Here is a 19850-nt window from a genome sequence, read left to right as displayed (position 1 = left end):
TGGTTCATTATATCTAGATAATAACACTTAAATATTCCCATGTTTTAATTATTTTTAAATGTATCTGGACAGGTTGACATTATGGAAGATATTCCATTTATCTATTACAAAATAAGCAAAAATGAACAGAAGAACCCAAACTGTGTATTTTTAAAAATTTCATATATATTAAATTTGCTTTCTTACACTATTCAAGAATTCCATTTAACCATTTTTATTCTTTTCACTTTGTACTAACAATCTTCTATATATTTTTGGACATACTTTACTATGCTTCTGTATTAGGCATCTTGCAATTAGAAATACTGTGGTTTAGTATGTATAGCTAAAAATTAAGGGGTGATGGCACCAAGCCAAAGAGAACTAAAATAAAGAAATCTTGTTGTCTGAGTGTTCTGGAAAGATATTTGATATTTCAAAAGCTAAAATGATCCCACTTGACTTATGAGGAACTAAAATACATAATTTAGAAGCGACTTTGAGGCTAATTTTTTTATAGAAAACTCTTGAAATATTTGAAATTGACCAAAACAAAATTTTGATGTCAATTTATTAATTTTTGAAAGCACAATGATTACTGGTTTATTTATGAAGTGAATCACATCCCCTCAATCAGTAGCAGAACAGGTTCTACACTCTGGTGTACTATGGTGCAGAAAGAGTTTACAGCTGACAAATACAACATTAACTTCTTGTATAATTCATTACAGATGTAAAAATCAAATGCTTTTGTCACAGCAAAGCCAACCCAGAATCACAATTTAAGGAACGCAGAGAGGAAGTAATACTCATTCCATTTCACTACTTAAATTAAATATATTTTGGATGCATCCTCTGTTCCTAGACAAGTTGGTAAAAACCCATGCTTTGAATTTTTTTGGTTTTTTTTCTCTTGACTCACAGTTCATGTTTCAAACTAATATGAATTAAAAATGATACAGTCTCTACTGCTTGATATTTAAATAGTGGGGCACAGATACTTAAATGCAATAGATCTATTAATGTATATTCATAATGAGACCTAGGTAATATGCCAAAAGGAAGTGAGATAATAGAGTTAGAATTTGTCTTCCTGTTCTCCTTTAAATTGTTAAAAACATTAAATCACTTTTGACCTCTTTTTGTTAAATACTTCAATTTTTTTATTAGAAAAAGAAGGTTCGAAACCAATAATCATTATACTGTTGTGATGTTAGCAATTTAGGTTCATTTTATTCTAATGAGCTACATCAATATCTTAATTAGTATTTTTTCATCCATTTAAAGAAAAACTTGTTTCTAGGTATTCAGTCCCTTAGTACTACAGAAATCATTAAAAAATATTATTTTTCTTAAACTTAGGCATTCAAAATAATTGCACTATTTATATCTATACATTTTTTTTTAAGGCAGGCAGTCAAATTGTGGTCAAAATGAGACTTTTTTTGAGTAATTTGAGTATTACTGGAATTCAACAAGAAGCCAAGAGAAACTACAAAACAGAATATTGAAAGGTAAACCTTCCACCAAAAAATAAATGTTCTTAAAGACTTAACTTAGTTTTAGCAATTATGATGAAACAGCTCTATTGCTCGTTAAGAATTTTAAACAACAAGTTTTCATATTTAATCACTCAGAATGAGTATCTCCCTTTTGGATGTCTGAAGAAAACATTCACTTTTATTTAGGCAACACTGTAGAAACATACTAACTTTAAAATATAATTTATTAAAATATGTTTTATAGTGCAGTAAAAAGGGGGATCATAAAACTGGCTCCTATAATTTAGGAGAAATAAAATGCAACAGCAAACTAGCAAGTCACTTTAAAATATGACGCAACCCTTTACTTGTATGACTATGTATTTCAACAAGACTTTTGTATCTGATTAAGTGGAAAAAGAACTCAGTAAATTCCTTGTTTTTCCTTTTGAGTTCTGTGTTCTCTCACTTCAGAAAAATAAAAATGCTGCTTAAAAATTTAGAATTATGTAAAGGAACCCTAAATAATCCCTTCTAAGCCTAAACTTAATACCAGATTTATAAGAATAATTTTAAATATAGCAAATTATGGATTTTTTGAAGTATATTGCTAAGTGCTACGTAACAAATAAAGTGGCTTAGGGGAAAATTTTAAGCAAAGTCAGAAGTCCAAAAAATTAAATATAAAACTGGACAGTAGTAACAGTGTGTTAATGTGAGTCACTACTGGCGTTTATTAGAAAATACTAAATGTTTTAAATGTTTACCTTAAATTATTCTATCCAGGTCAGGAATAGATTCATGTTAAATACAGTTTCACAGTTGTTTTCGCTAAATAAATCTACCTCTAACCACAAATCAAATGTTCTGTTAGGAATGGTATTCTTCATTGCAGTGTGACATTAACAGATACTGTTTGAAATGAAAGATAAGACAAGAATATAATATGACAATACATCTTGGTGGTAGTTTTGGGGGTATCAAACTAAAAAAATAAATTACACTGACAGTAATATTCACAATATGATCATAATTACACAGTTTACATGTAATAATTTATTTGGACATTAAATCATTTTAGATATAATATTTCTGATGTGTAGTAGCTCACTGGAAAGGCACCTAGCACACTGGTTTTAATACAGGGTTTAACATGTGCACTGAATGAATAAAGCTTTATGTTTCTTCTTTTTAGGTCATACAAAAAAGAAAATACAACTATCACAAGAGAACAGAGGCTCGATCCTGGGTCAAATGAAAATTCAGGATCATATTATAATTTCCTAAAACTGTAAATAAAGCAAATGAATAAACAAGATCCTGAAAATTTATTTCAGGCAATACAGGTAGAGGTTGTGGCCATTTCAATTTTTGTTGTATCAGAAATATATATTGTGTTTTGGTACTCAGAAATTAGGTGCATTTTTCTGAAGATTAACTTAAGCACTTCTCTCTAGAGATAAAAGAGCACAAAATTAAACTTTCTATTATGACTGATAAATTTGTCACTGATGAATCAAAATAACAACTCAAAGCACTATGTTTCCAACAGAAAAACTTAAATTAAAATAACAGTACCTGTGGATCTCTCTACAAGACAAATTAAACCTGAGGTACAACACATCTCTGTTTTCCACATCTAGAACAAGCAACTGGAAACAAACTGTGTATAAATCATAGGTTTCTGCTCTGTTCATCCTGATGATTCAAAAGTACATCTACATCCAGTTTCCTCCAACTGGCTTTTATACTACATTATTTTTAAGTGTACAGGTTAAGGGGGACAATCCACCTTCTAGTATGACAAAAAATAGATTGAAACTTTGTCTCATCTCATTGCTCAAAGAGAAAAGCCTTTATTATGTACCGCAGGACAAAGGATTTGCAACTGTCTGTTATTTGAGAAATATGCTATTGCAGTAATTTATCTCACTGTATGGGTCTTGAAGATGCACGGTGGTATCTCAAATCAACTTTTAAAGAAAATCACATGCCATTTTTGTGCCATTGGAAATACTGATAAAACTTACACAAAAAGAAAATTTGGTTTTTTGATAGTTATGAATTACATACGGTGCTGACAAATTGTTCAAGGGCTCTTTTCTGCTTCAGAGATAACTTCTGATAAAAATTTTAGTCTGCTGATTTCTACTGAAACCTCCACAAACAGGTGACTAAAGTGATCTATTCGCTCCTTGAACACTCTTAAAAGTTCATAAAAGAACTAAAGATGTCTTCTGATAGGATTCCAATCCCAAAATAAATGAATATTCAGCTATCTTTGTCCTCACATTAACAAACCTCTTGGTTTCAATGTCAATGGGATCCCTTATGGAGACAAAATTAGGTGTCAATACCTTCAAGACTCTATATGAGCAACTACTCCAAACTAAAACAACGATACAAAACATAAAACCAAACAACTTGAAAAATGTCCTTACAAAAGCTGTTCTCTGTAATTTTCCCTCCTAGTTAGAAGGAAATCTGCAGAGGTTCTGAAATACATGAAAAGACTTCAAATCTTCACCCTGCGTATTGTAGCATAAATAACCTCCATTGTTATTGTAGCATAATTAACCTCCATTAATAAGGAGGAAGAGATAGTAAGTTATAGTGAGTATTGCTGCTTTGTTAAACTATATAAAACTCTGCAACTCAGCTCTATTGCTAGAATAAACTTTCACTGACCCTTATAGTTACCAGGGTTTCTACAGAAATATCTGCTTCAGAATCCAGAAAGAATGAACATTTTAATACAAAAGCAAACAAAAACACTTTACTAGCTGCTAGAGATTTTGTCAGAGGAAGTATCATTAATGCATACAACAGGGTACAGATTGCTTGCCATCTACTTACTCTAGGTAATTAGTTCTTACAGTCTACTGGAGTTAAAGTTGCAGCCTATGCACAACACTAAAACTCAGCAAAGAACCTCAAAATTTGGCACTAAGCATCAACAATCCTACCGATTTACTTCTGTGAATTCAGGTTTCTGAAAAACTAAGTAATAGAAGAAAAACCTGGGAGACAATCTTCCATTCCGAAAAGGAAGATAAAAAGTTTATAAGAAAGCAATATATATATATTCTATTTCTTTCATACATATGTAACAACTAATACATGAAGCTATACTACCTCTTTATACACACACAAACATACATATATACAAAACCACTAAAGAACATAAAAGAGGCCCTAGCCCTTCAAAGATTCTCTGTAATCTATCTACAAGCATAAATATAGTTGTCAGTGTGATTACTGTTTGTGTGCACTGTGTTATTAAAAGAGTACAAAAGAGAAAAACCTATGTGCAGGATAGGAAAACATAATAGGAGAAAGATTGATTCTGAGGAAAAGAGAAACTTGGAACTCAATATAGCAGCAGTACAAAATAATTTTGAAAGAACAAAAAAAGCTGCATTTATTTAAATTATATACACTGAGGAAGAGATTGCAAACCAGTAATGGGTGAGGATGAAATATTTTAAACTCAAAAATATATTTACTACCTGTTCCATTCTGTCTATCCATAACTGCTGCACTTATCCCCCCAAAAATGTATTTCCCTTGTGTGTAATACTGTACTAAAGACATGGTGCTTTAAAAATAGATTTTAAAAGGGTAACATTATGAAAGAAATAGTTCTAGCAAGATCAAGCATTAGAGAGATTTGCTAATCCAAGTGAGAAGCAGAAACTAAACATTGTTTTTTGAGAAAATACCATGGTATGCTTATTCTTTATGATTTACATGACAAATGCCAAATACTGGAGAGAAAACTCAAGCAATGCTCAGTAGGAAGACGTGACTCCTTGATAATTAAAATATTCTATTTTAAAATAGAAAGCATATGTATCCTAAATATTAAAACATTAGAATTTAACAGCATCTTGAGAAATTATTTGAACATTGTTAGCTGTATCTCACGTTTCAGAAAAGAATCCATAATCCAGTTATGAAAAAAAAAGCAAGTTACAGTTATGTTTTTTCTTGTGACAATTGGATGTGATTCGGTATAAACGCTATCTTATTCCTCCAGACTTCTACTTGTAACAGCTATGCCCCAGCTATAACATTTTAAAATAGAAACTATATAATTCAATTATAGTTTGTTGAAACTAATGTTTTTGCTTCAGCAAACACCCTTATAAAAGAAAAGCCTTTTAAAAAAATCATGTGTTCTCAGAAACAGTAAATATATCAGTAAAAGATGGAAACAGGCAATATGAAAAAGGGGTAATCAAAATTTTTGAAAAGAAAAAGGCTACATATCTAGAGAGCTCTTTTTCAGAACTCGGAACCTTAAAGGTATAGAAAAGGACTGTGGTTCATCTCAAGTCCTTGTGCCAAGCATTTAATCTGAAAAGCTTTGTGCAATTACTGTACAGCTAGAAACAGGGATTTTTAAAGCTAGGCAAAATCCAGAACTACTAGGTAATGCAAATTCTACAGGACAACTATCAAGACAACTGTTACCTTATGCAGGTTACTACAGGAAACATTATGAGATAAATATATTCCCCAAGCTGTGCAAACCAGATTCCTAATAACGACCGCTTGGGTATTTAGTTTTTTTTTCAGAAATATCTTACGCAATTTCTCAAGGTACAGCTATACCAAGTGCTGAATTTGAACACTTCCTTTCAAACACTTTTCAAAGGTGTTTTCTTTTGGGGTTTATTTTTTGGGGGGTGGTTGTGGTGGTGTTTGTTCACCTTTTTATTTTTTCCTGTGTTCTGTTAGTGGAAGCCTATAATTCAAAGCTTGTCTTGAAAATTGTTTTCTGCACAGAGGAAAACACTGGTCTGACTATTTTTCTAAAGCGGAAGTAAAGCATTACAGACTTTTATGTTTTACTACTGGTAAGAATGAAATTTTAAAGTAATTCTTAGTAAAAACACATTACTGCAAGATCAGACCCTTAAAACATCTAGTCCTGTTTCACAGGCTGGTTTCATCAAATCTTCTCATCTTTGAACACCAAATCTCACTTTTGTGTTTCAGAATGCACAGCACTCCGCACCATTACAAACTTCGTCAGTAATAATTTACTTAAAAAGAATTCCCAGCACTAAGGATATCAATAAAACCCAGAACTAGAGCATAAAATTGAAAAGACAGTTACACAATTCTGTGTGTGCTTGCTGCCCCAGCTCACTGCTATACATCTTCACATCAACCTAATTCATTTGACACACAGTCTCCCCACAGCTGAGAAAGCCCAGCTTCCTTACTAGTTCTTAGTAAAAGCTTAAATACAAACCCCACTATGCTTAAGTAAAGTTAAGATTGTGACAAAAATCAACAAAAGGCAGGAAATTCAAGGATAGTACTGACAATCCATGCTTAATTCATGATTGCTTAACAAAAGGGCGAAATGCTATGAGGAACTAATGTTTAGCTTTAACTTCACTATGTTCTTGGGTGAACAGGTGTTTATCTCAAAGATTATACTAATTCAGTCCAACAGTCCAGATAAATTCTAGCTATTATTTAGCATTTAACAATGTGTTGGATGTAAAGAAACTGTTAAACTAATTGTCAGCATCCTAGCATGTTACACTCTAACAAACATCACCGATTAAAAATACATTTTGAGAAAATTATGCTAGACAAACATAAAGACATAATAACATTTCTTTCAGAAATAAACAAAACATATTTTTTGTAAACAAAAACCACAACAAAATTATTCATTTTCTAATGCAACATGAAATAGAGCAATATATATATATTTTTCTCACAATTTAAAAACTCTCAGTATGTTCAATTCCTCTTTGAATCCTAATCTGTCTGGTTTTTTGCACACTATAAGAAACATTTGCTTGATCAGAAAAATGTCAGAGAAAGGAATGCAGCCTATGGCCGCATTATTAGGATGTAGGGTTTTTTAATTAATCTTTTAGGCTCCAAAATAAAATTTAGTATTTTAGCATGCTTTAGAAATACTAATTAGATACAGACACGTCTGCCTGGTAGTTTTGCATGCTGTCTTATGTAGAAATCAGAAAAACAGAAGAATGATATGAATAAAATGACTGAGATCGCACTTCATAGTCTTCTCCAGAGGACATGAAATTACCTCATGCATACATACTTTATTGCATTATTGCAGCAATAATACCTTATTGCAATTAACTGTTACTAATAACAGTCTTTGTTGCAATTATTTTCTTTATTTATTGCAATTATTATTTTCTAATGTCTCAAATTATTACAAATTTTGTAAGAAATAATATTTTTCCAATTGAGTTACTAAGCAATCATGATCTTTTCCCAGACGTCAAAATTCTGCTAACTTTTGTAGCATCAAAAACTGCTGTTCATCCGCTTCAAAGAGGGCTTTCAAAATCCTGCATCTGTACTTCATCAGACTTACAAACCTGGCATCAAGATTTTAATTGTCAAAGCAAGGACAACTATGTGTTTCACCCTCGGGATTACCAAAGAAGAAAAGCATAGCTGTCACAGAGCTTCAGTTCTTTGTGGAGCCTGAAGAACTGTGCATGTGGATATGTAAGTCTTTGTAAGACCATGGGACACACCTACAAGGTGCCACAAGAAGTCAGGCATGTGCTTCTCAGCTGATTTCCTCTACTTGACCAAATACAAAGGTGCAGAGTACATAAGGGCTTAAAAAGCCTCTGAGGAGGAGAATGGCTGCTCTTCTCCCTCTTAGAAGAGAGGTAGGTTCTTTGATAAAGGAAATTCAGCAACAAACTGAGCTCACAGCACAGTAAGTGGCTCACTTTTTTAACTTAACAGCACCACAAACAAATGTGGGAAAGTCTTCAACTGAAGTACCAGAAAATTAATGAAAAAGGAAGAAAGGAAAAGGGCTCCACCCTGCAACACTCTTGTTAAACTAATTAATATTAACTTCCTATCACATTTTTAATCTAGGGCAAAGTTTTGGCTTTCTAAGAAACCATAAATTATGCTTAAAAATTCTACTTTGTTGCAGTTTGTTTTGCATTTTCAGCTCAGATATCAAAAGTAGAATCTATTTGTCACGCTCAGATATGCTGAAGATTACAGTGCTAATCAATTAGTCAATAATGTATCAAAAATCAGTTGGTATCATAGCTACCTTGCTGGATGTCTTACTGATCCTTAACAGCAAAAAGAGTAACATCTTTGAGTGAACTGTAAAAACTAGTACCAACTCTATCAATAGAAAATGTTCTCAAAGTCCCAGTGATGCTGAGTGACTGCAGAAACCAAAATATTTGTGACAGGTGAATCTCAGTACACAGAAATCAACAGAAGCTTAGGTTGAACAAAGCTGATCGGCCAAATGCTATATATATTGTCCACTCATTCATTCTGTGAAACACACTGCCTACTTTTCATCCAGCCATGGACACTTCCTTTTCTCTCTCTCCATTCTTTCACAAGTAAAGGTTTCCTTATCCTCAGTTTCTTTGCTTCAGCTTCTCAGTTTTTTCCCTACTTTTGGGAGAAATCCTGTTTTCCTCTCAGTAACTGCAGCGAATGAAGAGCGAAATCTATCCGAGAAATTATTGATCCTCAAGATGTGGATCCCATTATTCCCATGATAATTCTTTCTACATGGGCTGTTGAAGTCAGAAGGGATAAGAGTAAGGCTGGTAGATTTCTAATACACAGATAGAATGGACAAGTCTCATGCTACAGCAGTGGCAATAAGCACCTTCAATTATGCACAATGCAAAATCAGTGAATTGCAAAATTTGAAGAGGAAAATAAAAGAATGAGTTTGTGGCCACAAACTACATCAAAGTAATTTATTACTTTGACATAGTAATTAATTATTAAAAGCTATAAAGCGTAAAGTTAAAATATTAATAATAATTAAAAAAAAGTGAATGAGAAACAAAATCTGAAAACCTGATGTGACCATCTCAAATATACAGCTTGTAAATCCTAGTGAAATTCAGGTATGCAGGTGGGAGACAGACATTTCAGATTGTGGTCTTATTTTGAAGTCAATATCTTACTCGAAAAAAAAAACCCAAATAAGATAAAACAAAGCAGCCTTTGTAAACACAAGCAAGTGCTAAGAATTTTTCCTATTCTAAATACAAAATACGTCTCTCTCTATGGCCTGTTAGATAGGATATTTAATTCCTCAGGTGCTCCTCTCTATTTTATCACAACAGCATTTTTAAGGGATCATCAAGTTCATTCAAATTTCATGGCCTACAATAGTCAATCAATCCCCATTCTTATTTGCTTAGTTATGCTTTTACAGCATCTAGAAATGCCTATTTTTGGATTTTCTACCAAATGCTCTCCTGGTCTCCAGGATAATTCCAAGGGGACTGTACCCAGACTACCCAGTAACTGCCAATTTGATAAGGATATTTTGCAGCAAATACATACATTGACTTTCACACTTCTAATTACATGTATTTTTAAGCATGTCAACCACTTTTTGTACATTTCCTATTTTTATGGATAAAGGTTAGAAATTTTTTATCTCTACATTCCCAACACTTTCTATAAGAGTCCCTGTGAACTCCAGTTCAATATTCCCAAAAAAAAAGATACAGGTATATTACATACCATAGTCAGTGATCTTACAGGATACTAAATACAGTTCTTTCAGGTTCCGTCCTTCTCTGGCAATGACCTCCACACATCTGGAAGACACACGGCATAAAACTACTGTTAAAAGACAGTAAATAATTTTTAAATAGCAAGAGCACAATCCACAGGTGTAATGTACTGTATCTCAATTTCTTTATTTTGTAAATTGCTCTGAATTTTCTAAATTATTTTCTAAATTGCTGAAAATGCATATGGCTATGGGTATACACTGCAGAAAAACAGTGCAGTATTTTAAACTGAACACCTTTATATGAATATTTTCATAATAGTGACTTGCTTGAAATATATACAGACAAGTCTTTTGGAAAATTACGAAAATGTGATTTTCCATTTCTTTATTACTGTATAACTTCAGAAAGTTTCTATTGCAAATTTCAAACTTTAAGGGAAGAACTGTAAATGCACTGTAATGAGCACAAAATGCAAGAAAATGTAATTCTAAATTCATGTTTGTATTTCTTCAGTGATTACTGCATGAGTCAGCGTTCACCAGGGCCCGAAATGCTCTTGGTGTTCCAATATATTGCTAGAGAAGCTTGTATAGATGAGAAGACTATGAGAAGCTCATTTATTTACGTTATCACAGCTGTGATGAATATGCAATGAAACACAGAGTTTCTGTTAATCTTGGTTTCTGATTTCTTGTAAGCAAGAAAATTATTATTAATTAATTAATGAAATGAAATATGAGCTTATTACGTACTTGCGGCCAAGCATAATGCTGTGTTTCCAACTGCATTGTTTATAGCACATCACTCAAAAATCATAGATTCATAACATATATTTTCAGTCCCAGTAACGTTGATCAGCTGTTCATTAGATCAAATAGCATGACTACTGTGCTATTTTCTACATAGACATTTTTAAAAGTGTATTTTACTGGATAAATTGTCTATTTTTCTTCTGATCCAATATATTCAACTTTAATTTTCAGGTCAATTACCCAATCACCTACTCTGACTCTTAAATCAACCCTGGTACAGTACACCAAATTAAATTACTTGCCAATTTCTAAGAAAGCAGGTATTGCTGAATGTGTCATAGTTTGAAAAATACACCTACATCCTCAGGGACCTTTTCCTTTCATTTACCACCACCAATAGATTATCTCCCAATCTGATTTAACTGTTCATGCCGCCAATTTTAGGTTTTAAAAGCAACCACCTAATTCTGACAGTTTACAATAGGAAATAACTGAACAACAGTCCTTCACATCTATTCGTCCACACTCTGCTTCCTTTTTCTAAAATATACAATGAAAACTCACTAATAATAATAAAACAGCACACCTCTGACAGAGTACCTTAATCATAGTTCCTGTAGCACTATTATAAATTTTCAACCCTTGACAACTGTGAGGGCCTAATATTTAGCAACTTTTTGCAATGCTTGTCGTTGGGAAAAGGTTCCCTTTCTTTACAAATACACAAAGAAAGGAAAGTAATATTTAGCACAATAACTTCTGACAGGGAAGTAAAACAGAGTGAACCTCCAGATTCTATATTTGTTTAAATCCATAACTTTTCTGCTAAGAAAATTAGCAAGCATGACACTTTTCTTTTAGAAACTACACCAGGACTATGCTTTTAAATATAAAGTAACTCAGAACTATATGTTCCATCAGGTTATTTTCCTAAAAAACTGATCAAGATTTAGAGCATTTAACACATTCTGTGTACATGAAAAACTTCTGTTCCCATAAGACATAATTTTGAAGAACACACTCATCTTTGTTAACTGGCTTATTGAGATAACTAGACCATGAGGAATTTTTTTTTAATTATTCATTCCAGAAAAATACTTCCTAATAATGAGATTTTATTGCTAATATTAGTAATATAAATAAATAGAAAATCATTATAATGTATTTTACTAGGAGTATTTTCATTAGACATTTCAGCAAATATAATTTGAAAAGTCAATATTGAGGTTAAAAGAAGCTTTTATTAATTCTTATCATATAAATCATTTAGCAGAGTAATGATGCTATGAAACACTTTGGATAAAAATTCTGAACATAGAAAAATTTTTTGAAAATTTTTTTAGTGGCTTTAAAAGTTTTCAAATTATTTTTGATAATTTTTACTTACTGAGAGACCATTAATTTAACAAAAATTATATTGCAGTATAGCAGTCGATATCTAAAAATACAACCACAAGACAGTCAAGATGACATAAAAGACTACCTAATTTTCTCTACAAGCTCAGTTACACACCTTTTCAATCAGTCAGGGTCAAAGTTGTATTGCCTGTGCAAATGCAAAAGTATTTGACTGTGTGGCCTTTATAATTGAATTCTTTAATCCTTCCAAGTACAACCAGCTCTAAGGGTTAAAGTTTTTTCAAGTGGCTTGAGTGACTCCAATCCTGTTCTCAGTGACATTCTCAAGTCTAAACGAAGTACAGTTCACTTTCTGCTACTGGGAAAAGAAAATCTTCAGAATCTTCAGCTATCTTCATTAAACAGGAAAAAAAAAATAAGAAAGAGAAAAAAGGCAAAACCAGACCTTTGACAGCCTCATTTCCTTTTGTTTCTTGAAAATATTAAAATCACCTAACATCTAAAAGGATGAGGTAATGACACATCTAGTTTGGAGAAAAAAGAAAAATATATATAGCTGAAATACTGAATCTATGGCGGTTCAGGATATTGGTCATTTGAGACTGACCGGAGATGACAGTCTCTTGGGGCAGCACCCTGAACGACCAAGCAGCCTTTCCAAGGACAGCACTGCTTGCTCCACTCGGAGAGGGGCCTAGAAAAGGTGGCCTAAACAAAGCTCATCTCACTTTCACCCGGTTAGTTAACGGGCCAACGGGCATCTTCCAATGCGGTCACACAAAGATCAAAAGACAAAGGCACGCACCTGCCTCCAAAGGTGTATCTAATTAACTATGTGCCTTTTGCAACTGGACGTGTCTATCTCATATTGGCCTTTTTAGCCACCAACGGGCTTGCAACAAACGCGGGTAGTGCCCTTCCCAAATCTTTGTTTGCGAAGCCCAGCCACGATGATGACTGAATCTATGGAGTTTTTTGTGTGCTTTCTATACCTTGCATCAGTCAATCTAATTCCAGTTTTAATTTCTATTATCCTTTCTATAGATCATCCCCATGTATATCAACCTGCAGAGACAGAAGAAACAGTTTACATGGCCTTATCAGTCTCTGCTTTGTAGAGGGTCACACAATACATAATTGCTACTAACAACTGACTTCTTTACAACCTAAGGAAAAATAAGAGTAGTTGTGTATTTATTACTTTTACCTTTTAACCTTTGTTAAATATGACAGCAAAGAAAAAGGTTAAAAGAACAAAATGAAATTAACCTTTTCTAGAAAACAAGGATAATCTTAATTCTGTTGTAATAATCCATCAAAATGATGTCAGATTATTGTCATAGCTATCATTGGAAGTATTTATATTTACAATGTTGCTCAATTAGACAACAAAGGAGCCTAACCTAAAAAAAAATAAAAAATCAGCATTATACTGGTAACTAAAAGAGGCAAAGTTATTATTTAAAGCAGTGGCAAGTTATGGAAATGAGCAAACCAGAAAATTGAACCCCACGAAAGTTGGAGACTAACATGGACATGGTGGCAAAAGCTGTGTACCAAGGCTAAAAGAATTTTTTAAATCCCTTCACTCAAGATTACTGAACAGGCTTTTAACAGCTGTACAAAATGTATTAAAATATAAACAACCTTCCAAAAAGAAAAGAGACTTTCACACTTGAAATAACTTATTACCAAAAAATAGACAAGGGTTCACTAGTCAAGGAATAAAGAAATAAAACTATAATTAGAACTTTGATAATATACATGCCTGGATCAGAGATGGTCAAAGTTAAAATTTCTTCACTTCCTTCTTTGTAAATGAGTATCATTTAGAACCATATAACACATTAAAACATCAAAACAGAGAAATGAAATATTTTAGGAAGAAACTGCTTATTCATTAAACCTGAAAATATTAGCTAACTAATGCTTATGTCAAGCTTTCCCTAGACCTACTCAATATTTTATGAATGCTGTTCTCTGATAGACTGATAAGCAATTCAGTTTTATTGCATTTGATTCTAAAAGTAAGGAAATAATATCATGCACTGTGAAATTTATAGTGCAATCGGGAGCAAGGAAAAGGCAAAGAGCACAAACTGATTTCACGTAAACAAAGCCAATCGAACAATATTTAAGAAACCAAGAATATAACTAAAAACATACCTACATACTGTTAATTCAAAATAGTCACAAGACCACAGAAGTTTGTAAGATAACTAGAGCTTGCTGAGCACTGTGATGCTGAACGTACCAACATACCAGCATCCCAAAATTCATTATGTTCAGAGACTAACAAAAACCTGATTGTCTCTTACTGTTGTAATTTCTAAAGATGTCTTTCTACTTGAAAAGCTAAAAAAAAAAATCACAAGATGAAAGTGATATAGCTATATTGTATAAGTGTGTGTGTATATATATATATATATAAAATGTATATACATAAATAAAACTCTCTGTGTTACAGAAATTTGTCCACTAACATGTACTTGTGTGTACTGCTCCTCCCACCTGGTCTGTGTACAAGACCAGAAAAATTATCAAAATGTACAAAGATTTAGTGGCATAGAGCTTCTCTGACAACATTTCTCTTTAACAGAACTGCATGACTGAAACACAGATAACTTCAAGTTTAGGCCCATCTTCTTGATAACTTCCCACAAATAAATTTATGCAATGATTTGTCATAGTCAATGTTTATGACTTTCCACGATGTACTGCAAAATGTAAAGCTTAAAATTAAATTCCAACAAACTAAAAAAAAAATCAGTATTTCAAAACCTTTTAATTTTCTTCTCTTAGCCAACAGAAACCTACATTTTTTGACTCAAATAAAGTAAACTGCAAGCTTCTACCTGTAAGAAAAGATAACAAAGATCCTCGAGTTACAGAAAACAATTGTATTATACATATATATGTACACAGAGCTTTTTATGTTTTTCATCTAAATCTAAAAACATTGGAAAATTGTACTTGTGGCAACTGAAAGGACCTAATGAGAAAATATGAGTACAGTATTTGTGGTGTAACTGGTCCTGGGAGACCTTGTTACAGTCTGAGACGCTCTTCAGCCCTGAGCGAAGCTAACAGGAGTTGCCATATACTGTTGATAAGTTTACAATTTGAGGGAGTGAGTTTCCCTCACCACAGAGGTGTAAAAAATGCAAAACACTAACATACTACCTAGGATTCAAAGTGAACATCAGACTATTTACATGTCTGCTTTGCATTTGACTGCCACGCATTTGTCTTTTAAGCAGTGAAATGAACACACCTTACTATTCTTTCGAAACATAACCAAGAGCACTATTAGGAAGCCAGAGAGAGCTTGGGAAGAACAGGAACACAAAATATGCCTTAGAAATCAGAAACCTTTCACAAAGAAATATATAGTGCTCCTCAAAAATTATAGTTTCAATGGTTAAATTCAGGCAGAAGACAGTAGCTGTACATAAAATAATACAGTCATTGGTTTGATGACTTTAATATATTCCAATGGAAGGCAATATTGCAATATAACAACCAAGTCTCTCCCATAACAAAACCAAACCTCATACTACAGCAGCATATACAGTTTTAAAAAATTTATGTATTCTGAGGCCTTCTGCACTCAGAAGGAATCATTTGAGGGCTAACATAATGAAATACTAACATTTTACTGAGAGATCTAAACCTTTGTAAAACCTCATAACAATAAATGTTGAACTTCATAGACTGATGGATACATATTCTTGGTTCAGGATTCTCTTTCACTGATCATTTTATTTGCATTATGACCAATATATCTCTTTCAATACATTTGTTTACTGTTACGTTATACTAATAAGAGGTATGATTTATACTTGTCTTTCAGTTAGCCTAGAACACGGTTTTTACTGCCATTTTAACATTAGAATCACATTCAAAATATATATTTAAATGGCTTTGAATTTCAACACCAAGAACTGCATCTATAAGAAACAGTATTAATCACAGAGCTAGCAAAACAGAGTAAGACTTTTAAGCAAAAACACAAACAGAATCTGAAGAGTACTTTTTGTCTGGAGCCGATATGCAAAGTGTCATTAGTTATACAAGTTAACAGCAACTATCTTAAAGCAGTCAATGTGATTAGCAGGAAGGTATTCTTAAGAAAATCAATATAATTTAAAATTAGGTTTGCCAAACAGTTTTGCCACTTACAGCACAGGAAAACAGATTAGCTTTTTTTTTTATATTGGAACTCACAAATAACAGAGGTGAGGGCAGACAAGTCCCACAGTGTCTGCTAGCGCTCTAAGCTAGTCAGATGCACGCAAGCTCCAGTCAGAGAGCCATACAGATAAATGAATCAGCTCTGTGCTTAAGCTATTATGCCCTGTCTTTCAGCAATAAATATCTATTTTCAAATATTTATTAGTAGTCTTATCTAAAATGAAATGCCTCCTGTTACCCTCACTGCATGTAAATCCAGCAAGCAATTAAGCCAAGAAAGGAGAGATTTAGCAAATTGTTTAATTCCACTATCTGACTTTTACATGTAGTAGTATTCCAGGTGGCCTTTGGTCCCTTTCTGGCTTGGAGGAACTAGGTACCATAACGGATTTAACAGAAATAAACTACTAGGAAAATTAATCTTATTCTAAACACCTCATAAATCTGATTTTCTACAGCTAATTATGCTAAAGTCTGGAAGACAATTAAATGATATCTCTTTATTTTTAACTCTGTAGTATTTTGGAATTCACATTTGAGATGAAAAGATCTGATACGGCATTTCAAATACAGTTTCCTACATCCATTGTGGCAACCTGTCTACTGTCATAAGCAAAACCAAGGAACTGTTAACTACCAGCAAGACAATGCATATTTCTTAGCAAGGATTGTTTTGTATTACAAAACCAAACAGTGGCTTCCTTCCTGAACTGTTTCAGTGGTGCTCTTCTGCTCGCAAAACATTTGCATTCCTGGTATGATACTGCTGAATTACTCTGCTATGAGTGGCCAATGGCTTAGACTCCCAAAGCACATCAGTGACAAGCGGTGTCCCTCAGGTGTCCATATTGCAACCAGTGTTACTTACTATCTTCATTAATGACAGAGATGAAGGGAGCGAGTGCACCCTCAGCAAATTTGCACATGACACCAAGCTGAGTGGTGCTGTTGACAGACTTAAAGGAAAGAATGTCATCCAGAGGGACCTGGAAGCGCTCTAGAAGTGGGCTCATGGGAATCTCATGAGGTTTAACAAGATCAAGTGCAAGGAGCTGCACCTGGATTGGGGCAACCCCCGGTATCAACACAGGCTGGGGGATGAACAGACCAAGAGCAGCCCTGCTGAGAAGGACTTGGGGGAGCAGGTGGGTGAGAGGCTGGACATGAGCCATCAATGTGCACTCACAGCCCAGAAAGCCACGTGTGTCCTGGGCTGCATCCAAAGCAGTGCGGGCAGCAGGTGAGGGAGAGAATTCTGCCCCTCTGTTCTGCTCTGGTGAGACCCACCTGCAGTGTTGCATCCAGCTCTGGGGTCCCCAGCACAGGAAGGACATGGACCTGTTGGAGAGAGTCCAGAGGAGGCCACCAAGATGGTTAGAGAGATGGAGCACCTCTCCTATGAGGAAAGGCTGAGAGAATTGGGATTGTTCAGCCTGGAGAAGAGAAGGCTTTGGTGTGACCTAATTGCAGTCTTCCAGTATCTGAAGGAAGACCACAAGAAAGATGGACTTTTCACAAAGGCATACAGGGACAAGACAAGAGGGAATGGCTCCAAACTGAGAGTAAGTTTAGACTACATATTAGGTAGTGAGGCACAGGTTGCCCAGAGAAGCCGTGACTGCTCAATCCCCGGAAGTGTTCAAGGCGAAGTTGAATGGGGCTTTGAGCCACCTGGCCTAGTGGAAGGTGTCCCTGCCCATGGCAGGGGGTTGGAACCAGATGATCTTTAAGACCCCTTTTAATCCAAGCCATTTTAAGATTCTATGATTTGTGTACCAGTGTAGAAAAAGAATTGCTTACATACACGTTGCTTCTTCACACAGTTAACGTCATGATGTCACACTTCCTAAGACACATGTAGAGGTAACTCTCATAATGTTGCCTACATGCAAATGCAAAAACGTGCAGATTTAGAAAATGATTACTGCACAGTAGCTACAGACAAGATCGGGAGTTTGTAAACTGTAAGTTCTATTTCTATGCACATAAGCAAATCCTTGTGAATTCAAACAAGATATTTGAAGTCCCCCTGTCCCAGCAGCGTACAGAGAAGGTGAGGTGATATTCAGATGTCGAAGTGTGTTCTGAAGGCTGAATCTTTAGTTGAAATGACCTAATAACTGATGGAAAGGAGTTAGTAACATGGAAATGTTACTAACATGAAATGACTTAGTAACATGGAAAGGAGTTCAGAGACAGACTATCACACATGCTGCAAATTTAGAGAAGTGTAAAGGAGAAGAGATCTTCAGGAGAAGAAAAGCTTCAAGTTTTGCTATAACTCTCAGTACAAACCACACAAGGGTGTACACCAGCTCAGTTGCACCATTTTGTGCATGGGAAGAGACTGGGCTTTGAGCAGGGGGAGTAGCCTTAATTCTTCCTCATCCTTGAAAGATTATATTTATATGCTTCAGACCTTAAGATGTTTCCTGGAGTTACAGTGGTCTCAGTTTTGACAGACTTTTTTTTAAGTAGTCTTGTGCTATACCATTAGGATTTAGTATACAAAGTAAGATAAAAACAGCCCTCTTTTTTTCAAAGAAAAAAGCTTCCAAGATTAAGAACAAAAGTAAGAAATGGGAACTGTACTGCTGTGCTATAACTTCCCAAAACTATTCTTTAGAGTGCCCTTTTGGAATGCTTGGATAAACTTTAAAATACTTCCATGAAAATGAAAAAAAATTCACCTGATATTTTGAAAATAAAATACCATGTTTATACAGCTCTGTACTTCTTGATCTAAACAAGGACTGCACACATATGAAAGAATATTTCATCACATTCACTGCTTGATTTTCATACCACAGGGGCTGACATACACTTCACTGAGCTTGGCACATAAATAGATAATCTTCTCTATTGAGATTTACTCCTTCAATCCCTTTTGCATCTCTTACTTCTTTTCTAATCCAGAAAAAAACCCACTAACCTCTACCAGCTATTCATTTAAAGACCATCCTTTCTTGAAATGACACTGCAGATCATGGTCAATGGTTCATGTGGATTGAGAATGGACTTCATCAAGGGTCCCTCCTGCTAACTTTAAGAAAACAGCAAAACCTGCCTCATTTTCTCCTTTTCAAATGGAAACATATTGTATAAATCTACTTTTATACTGAGTTGTAAATAGACAGTGAGTAAATAGTGGTAAAGACTCAGTTCTGTGAAAACATAAAATCTCAATAAAAGTTTCAATAAATATTCTCAATCCTATTCATGAGAACAGTAGTATTGCTAAAAGTTATGATCTAAATTTAGACAAGATGAACAAGGCTTACATGGAGAGGTAATTTTTTCCATTGGACAGCAAAAGAAGTAAAGTCTTTTACAGGACATAAGGAAGCTTTCTGCAAAAGAGTCCTATCATCACATCTGATATTTCTCCTCTACTGCTGAAGGACATTCAAGTTTGTAGAGAATTTCTGCTTATATGAAATGATGATGGAGCAGAAGAAGAGCCAAGATAATCAAAGAGGAAAAAAATAAAATCCAGTACTCACCATAATTCATGTATCTTCAGAATTGATTTGGGGTGCAAT

The 19850-nt window shown here is 34.0% G+C and overlaps 1 protein-coding gene across 2 annotated transcripts in view; it reads right to left on the bottom strand.

Moving 5' to 3' along the window:
- The window catches only part of FBXL17 (F-box and leucine rich repeat protein 17), a 289546-nt gene that overhangs the window by 92742 nt on the left and 176954 nt on the right, over window positions 1-19850 (bottom strand). For both annotated transcript variants that reach the window (XM_064641028.1, XM_064641027.1), the window contains exon 7: window positions 10008-10084. In XM_064641028.1, the coding sequence (XP_064497098.1) occupies window positions 10008-10084 (77 nt within the window). The remainder of the gene's footprint in view (window positions 1-10007; window positions 10085-19850) is intronic.

Source organism: Pseudopipra pipra, chromosome Z (assembly GCF_036250125.1).
Source record: "Pseudopipra pipra isolate bDixPip1 chromosome Z, bDixPip1.hap1, whole genome shotgun sequence".
Lineage (NCBI taxonomy): Eukaryota > Metazoa > Chordata > Aves > Passeriformes > Pipridae > Pseudopipra > Pseudopipra pipra.
Note: the sequence above shows the minus strand (reverse complement) of the source record. Positions and strands in the feature narration are given on the sequence as shown.